Genomic DNA, 6,684 nt, shown 5'->3' with positions numbered 1-6,684 from the left:
GCACGCATCAACTAAAACTTGGCACTTGCCATTAGCCTCTACAAGAATGAAGTAAGTCACTAGCCACTGCAGTCGCTGAGCTTCAACACCCGCTGAAAGGAGTTCAGGGTGGAGATCAGGAATGAGGCACTCCGTGCTCTGGGAAAAACTGGCAGAACAGGCCTTTAGATAGTTAGATATCTTCAGGAGGAGATTTTATGAGCCCAAATTCTTGCATCTTCTCACGTCTAGAAAAGCACTAAAATCATTAATGGTGACATCTGCTCCTCCTGACTAGCAGCAAGCCTCTGCCAAAATGTGTGCTTGATGTATGTAACCCCTTCACTAAAGTCATATATAATTCTGACCTTCCCCCTTACTTCTTTGGAGCAGTTCCTCAGAACTACCTGAGATGCTGTCTCCCAGTCTATAGTCCTCATTTTGCCCGAAATAAACTTAACTCACAACTCTCGCATTGTGCATTTTTTTCAGTTGACACATGTGAGAAGGACATGAACTTTGGGGACCACAGGATAGAATGTTATGGACTGAACTGTGTCCCCACATTCATATGTTGAACCCCTAACCCCCAGTGACTGTATTTGGAGATCGAGCCTATAAAGAGGTAATAAAAATTAAATGAGATCATAAGAGTGGGGCTCTGTCTGATGGAATTAGTGTCCTTAAGAAGAGGAAGACAGCAGAGCTTGCTTTCTTCACACAAGCAGAGAAGAGGCCATGTGAGGCCACAGCAAGAATGCCTTCTACAAGCCAGGAAGAGAGGCCTTGTATGAAACCAACCAAGCCAACACCTTAATCTCAGAACTGTGAAAAAATAACTTTCTGTTGTTTAAGCCATCCAGTCTGTGATTTTTGTTATGACAGCTTGAACAGAATAATACAGCCTCTAAATACATCAATGGCAAGAGCAGTGTCTTTTATGTATGTCCAGTGGTTTCAACAGACATACCTACTAATCTTCAGGAGTGCCTTTTCCTCCCCCAAACACAGCATCTTGTTTAACTGGACAAACCTGGGTTTGAAGAAGGAGACTCAGTGAAAGGAATACATGACAAGAGGTCTGAGGCTTTAGAAACAGGCTTTGCCAAACCTTGCTAAGGGATCTTAGGCAAGGCAGTTTTTTCTGATTATCAGTTTACCCATCTGTAAAATAAGGTGTGCTGTAAGAGGCTCTGGAGTTATTCAGATGTGGACTTGAATCCAGACTCTGACTTTAGCTGTGTGACCTTGGGCAAATTACTTAGCCTCTCAGGTTTGGTTTTCTATCTCTAAACCAGGAAACTATTAGTACTTACCCCAGGGGATCATTGGGCTAATGAAAAGAGATGATGTATAGAGAGTCCCCAGCACATATTAAAGGACCATAAAAGGTAGTTCTTTTCCTAGATCGATTAATTAAATAAGTTGATATGTAAAGTGCTGAAGACAGTGTCTGGCACTTAGGAAGCGCTCTAACAGTCTTAGTTATTATTTTCTTTTTCTAGCAAACAGTAAACCCTCAGTAAGTGACAGTCATTATTATTATTTTCAAGTCTCATCTCCCTCCGTTCCCTCCAAAGCCCTAAATCCTAACCATCCCAAATTCCAGTTTTTCCCCAGTACAGACCATGGACTTTCCCGCCCTAGTCTGTCTGTCTCGGGTTTTCTGCCTGGTGCTCCATTTCGCCTCCTCCTGAGCTCAGACGTCTTCTCCTCTGGGAATCCTCTCTTCACCACCCCGTTCCTCCCAGTCAGAAGGAAAGGATCCCTGATTTGTGTCTTGCTAAGAAAACAATTCCATATAGCACTTAGTTCTCTGTGCCAGGTTAACTCTTTCAGAACCTGCGTCCAAGCGTGGCGGCCTCTAGAGGACGGTGCTGGGTGAGTAGCCCCTGAGTGTCACCCAAGGCGTCTAGCCCAGTGCGGGACAGAGGAAATGGGCCGCTGTACCCAGAGGGGTCCAGTTTAATTCCTACAAACCCAAGTCCCCGACCCTCCTCAGGCCGCGGCAACCGTTAATCCCTACCCTTCCTCCGGCTCGGACTCGCCCTCCCCTGATCGCCAGCACCTGAGCACCGCCGAACACCGCCCCCCACCCCGTCCCCCGCCCCCATCTCGCCTGGCTCCCAGGGGTCGCGCTGGCTCCGCCCCTGGCTCCTCCCGCCCCTCCTCCGCGGAGCCGGGGGCGGAGCGTCCCGGCCAATGGCTGGGAGCAGGGCTGGGAGCTGCTGGGCGACCGTGGGTTCTAGAAGCGCCGCGGCCTGGTTAGGGTGCTGGCATGGCCGCGTGCTGGTGAACGCAGAGTGCGCGAGGGGCCAGCTGACACCATGCCCCGGGGCGTGGGCGCTGCCCAGCTCTGTCTGCTGGCGCTCGCCCTGCTGGGGTGGACCAGAAGTAAGTAGCAGGGCGGGAGACGGGGGGCTTTGGAGGTGGGTGGGTTGGGGGAGCTGGGAGTCGCCCCCCGCAACTCCTCGGGGCAGCGCCCCCGCCGACCCCCAGGCCGGGAGCCCCGGCTTTGTTCCCACGTTGTGCGCCAGGGGAGGTGGTGGAGATGCGGGAGACCCGGAGCAGGCAGAAAACAGTCGGTCCCTCCCTGGCTTGCCTCCCTCTCTCTCCTTTTCCTCGGTTTTTCTGCTTTTGGCTTTTCTTTCCGCTGCTTTCCTAGTCTCTCCTCTTTTCTCCAGTCTTTGTGTGTGTGCCTATAAATATATTTTGATAAAATTGGAGCCGTACCATAGGTACTGTTTTGTGTCTTGCATATGCCACTTCACATTATGAGCATTTGCCACATCGTTACATTCTCCAAAAACATGGTTTCAATGACTATAAATTCCTTCAAGAAATCGCAGAAGTATAATTTTCAAAAAGTTAAAAACATGGCTCTTATACAAATATAGGATGAAAGGTTGGCAAAGATTGATTTGATTCATTAATGAGGCAGTGAATAGAACGGTAAAGCTAGTTCAAAGCATTAGAGGAACAGGAGTGATACAAGCATTGGAGAAAGAATGTTGAAATCCTGTGCTGGGACAGATACACAAGTGGTCAATGCTCCATGGGGCCAAACAACCATAATTCTTAGTTATCTTTCTACTATACTGAAGTCATTTGCATCTCTACCAGACTGAAAGCTACAGTTAACAGATAACTTCACAGAGTATAGCCTTTCATTAATAGGAAACAAAAAAGTCAAACAAAGGTACCTTCCTCTCGATAATTCACTAATATGTGGGAAGGCCCGTTAAACAGTGCTCCAAATGTGACATTGAAAGGACATCCTGCTTGCTCTTTTTGCCTTATTTCCAAGGTTTGAACAATTTTTCTTAAGAGGTACTGTGTTCCTGTTATTGAGCCTTGCTTTCAATAATTTTTGCAATCATAAAGATCATTTCATTCCTTTGAATGTTCCATTGACTAGCATAACTCCTTTTTGTTGCAGAGACTCTAGATTGATCAGAGCCACTAGATCAGAAACTATGCCTGATTCCCCAGTGAATATCAAGCACCTAGCATAGCATTTGGCATATAGTTAAGCGCTCAGAAAACATGTAATGAGTAAATGAATGAATTGCTTCTCATTTTTACTAATATGATGAAACTAATGCTACTCTAATGAGGTTATTTTTTAGGATCTATTTTGATTGAGAATATATCATATCAGTAATCTCAAAGGAAAGTTAATCACTCATAATTGGGCCAGTCTAACAGAACAACTATGGCCATCTTCTGTGTCACTCATTGTATTCTAGGTGATTGATGTGGTTGGTTTAGAAAGAATAAATTTTGGAGTCCTCACTTCAACCCCAGGAGTCCTGTGGATTTGGCCTATTCTTACGGAGACTAATTTGCCTAGGTCCTGAGCAATTACCACTTTATTAAGATTGCCTGCGACCAATGTTTGAGGTCTGCCCTGCCTGGAACAAGTCTCCTCAAACAGATTTCAGTTCACCTTTCTTGAAAAATAGGAATCCTCCTACCTAGCTCCCAGGGTTGTCTTGAGTACAGAGAACTGGGTGGTGAGAATCATTTGGAAAGTAGAAAGTGATATGAAAATGCAAACTTGCCCTTAGGAAGCTCAGGTTAACGCGATGATGCTTTGCGGATTGGGAAGCACTTTCACAGTAACTCTCCCCAGTAATGCTGTGAGATGGGCAGGTGGGTATCATTGTCTTCATTTTACAGATGAGAAAACTGAAACTCAATGGAAATAATACCCAGGGGCTTGCCCTCCAGATATACCCAGAATCCAAACACTTCATTCCTCTTTACTGATGTCATTCTAGTCTGAGCCACCAGCAACTCTCACTAGGGCTCCTGCAAGTCTCCAGCCTTGCCTTCCTGCTTCTACTTGCACTCCTGCCTCCCTCCCCCACCTCCACCCTCTCCATCTCCACCCAGCGGCAGAAAGATCTTTTAAAAACCAAATACAGATCATATTGCTCTGTGTCTAAACCCTCCTGTGCCTTCCAAGTCTATTTATAATAAAATCCAGACACTTTCCATGCCCTCTGTGATACCAGACCCATGGCTGTCTTGCTGACCATATCTACCAATTTCCCCTCTCGTTTGCTACGTTCTAGCTACCTCTAACTTCTTCTTGTTCCTTAAACAGGCCAAGGCCATTTCTGCTCTTGCTGCCCTGTCTCCCTGGGACACCCTTCCCGTAGATCTTTGCATCTTCTTTCTGGTCCCTCAGGTCTCAATTAAATGCCATCCTTGCTGATCATCCTCTCTAAAATAGGTACCTCCTCTTCAGGGTCTCTTTATTTCATGACCCTCTGGTACCATTGGAGAATATTTGTGTTGTCTGCTTCCCATCTCTAGAAGATAAACTTTCTGAAGTATACACAGACCAACCACGATATTATCAGCACCTAGCAGAGTGCCTGACCCATAGTGAGTGCCAAGAGCCTGGAATCCATCAGGTCTCCTGACAACCCAGTATGGGTCTTTCCGGTTGGCAGTGCATGCCTGGCTTAGCTAGGGTGCAGAGGTCTGGGATTCCAATGGTGTGCTTCCTGTGTTGGCAGGAGGAAGTGGGGAAGGCAGCCCCCAGCCACAACATGAACTAGTAATACCTCAGTGGAAGACTGCAGAAAGCCCCTTGTGGGAAAAGGTAAGACAAAGAATCTCATTTTCACAGGCAGAAGCTGACAACTCCATTTTGTGAGGCTTGAGGTCACCTACTCAACTTTCCTGGAAGCCCAGCTATCACCACTAGTTCCGTTTCTGGCCCACTCTTTCTGCTCTGTGTTCCAGTTTTGGAAATCCCAGATGGGGCTTTCCTTCGTTGTGTGACAACCTACTAGAAACACTTCTAAATGCAAGTAGTTGAGGAAATGAAAAATCCATGTTAATGCTGACATAAGCTAAGTGCAAATATGTGTCACAAAAATCACCGACTCTCTGCTGGGATTGATTAAATTTTGTCATTAGTTTTTGCTCTGCATAATATGTGTTTCACTTCATTTATTTATTTATTTATTGGCCACACTGTGAGGCATGCGGGATCTTAGTTCCCTGACCAGGGATCGAACCCGTGCCCCCTGCATTGGGAGTGTGGAGTCTTCACCACTGGACCGCCAGGGATGTCCCTGCTTCACTTTATTGATGAGATAATATACTTGGAGAGAAAAATGATAACCCAAACTATTTTTTTTTTTTTTTTTTTTTTTGCGGTACGCGGGCCTCTCACTGTTGTGGCCTCTCCCGTTGCGGAGCACAGGCTCCGGACGCGCAGGCTCAGCGGCCATGGCTCACGGGCCCAGCCTCTCCGCGGCATGTGGGATCTTCCCGGACCGGGGCACGAACCCGTGTCCCCTGCATCGGCAGGCGGACTCTCAACCACTGCGCCACCAGGGAAGCCCAACCCAAACTATTTTTAAACTAAGATGCAGGGTAGGGACCTTATACTGAGGAATCTGTCTTCAAATCCAATAATCTTAAAATTCAGTAGGCTCCTTGGGCCATGACACCAGCAGAATGCACGGGCTTTATAAGGGGGATTGGGAATAAGACAGAAAACATTATCCTGTTCTTGCAGGAAGTATCTGTGCATCTAGGATAGTCTTTGGTTCTGGTTCTTATAGCTCAAGTGAGACAAGAAAGAACTGGAAAGGAAGATGTGATTGCTGCATGTCAGTAACCAGCTACTGGACTTTCACTTTCTGAACTCAGTTTCCTCATTTATAAAATAGGGCTTAGATGGGATAAGAAGGAAGAGGGCTGGAGAGGAGGGGTAGTTAACAAGAGCCCTTTGGGTTCAAATGGTCAGTGATTTATTGGGCAACATATAAGAGAGCCAGATTACGGTAGCAGAGAGAGGAGAGAGCTGTGTCAGGAAAGATTTCAGACTTGTGGTCCTTGAGTCTGGAAAGGTAAATGGAGAGTAGAAATGCCCAGAATACATGAAGTTATGCCTAGACTAATGCAGACATGTCCAAAAATGCTCCAGTTTGGATTTAATAAGGGAATTTACAGCAAAAATATTAGGACAAATGAAAGCAAATAATGTTTTATCCTAAAGACAATAAATGTGTGGCGTTCATTTCATCAAAAAGTAGGAGAGACTGAAAATAGCTTCAGGAAAAGTCTAGACAAATTAATGGATGGCCGTCCTAGAGAAGGTTATTTTTAAAAATTAAGATCTTGGATATTCCAACCTATCCATTATTGTCCGAGGAATGGATCTGATACTTTTATAGA

General features: G+C 46.0%; 1 protein-coding gene across 1 annotated transcript in view; it reads left to right on the top strand.

Moving 5' to 3' along the window:
• Positions 1-2,306: 2,306 nt before the first annotated feature.
• ADAM19 (ADAM metallopeptidase domain 19) overlaps positions 2,307-6,684 on the top strand; it is an 85,303-nt gene continuing 80,925 nt past the window's right edge. The window contains exons 1-2 of the mRNA XM_065873735.1: positions 2,307-2,373; positions 5,010-5,095. Of these exons, the coding sequence (XP_065729807.1) occupies positions 2,307-2,373; positions 5,010-5,095 (153 nt within the window). The remainder of the gene's footprint in view (positions 2,374-5,009; positions 5,096-6,684) is intronic.

The sequence above is a fragment of the Phocoena phocoena genome, chromosome 3, assembly GCF_963924675.1.
Source record: "Phocoena phocoena chromosome 3, mPhoPho1.1, whole genome shotgun sequence".
In the NCBI taxonomy this organism is placed as follows: Eukaryota; Metazoa; Chordata; class Mammalia; order Artiodactyla; family Phocoenidae; genus Phocoena; species Phocoena phocoena.
This window is presented reverse-complemented; position numbering and strand designations above follow the sequence as displayed.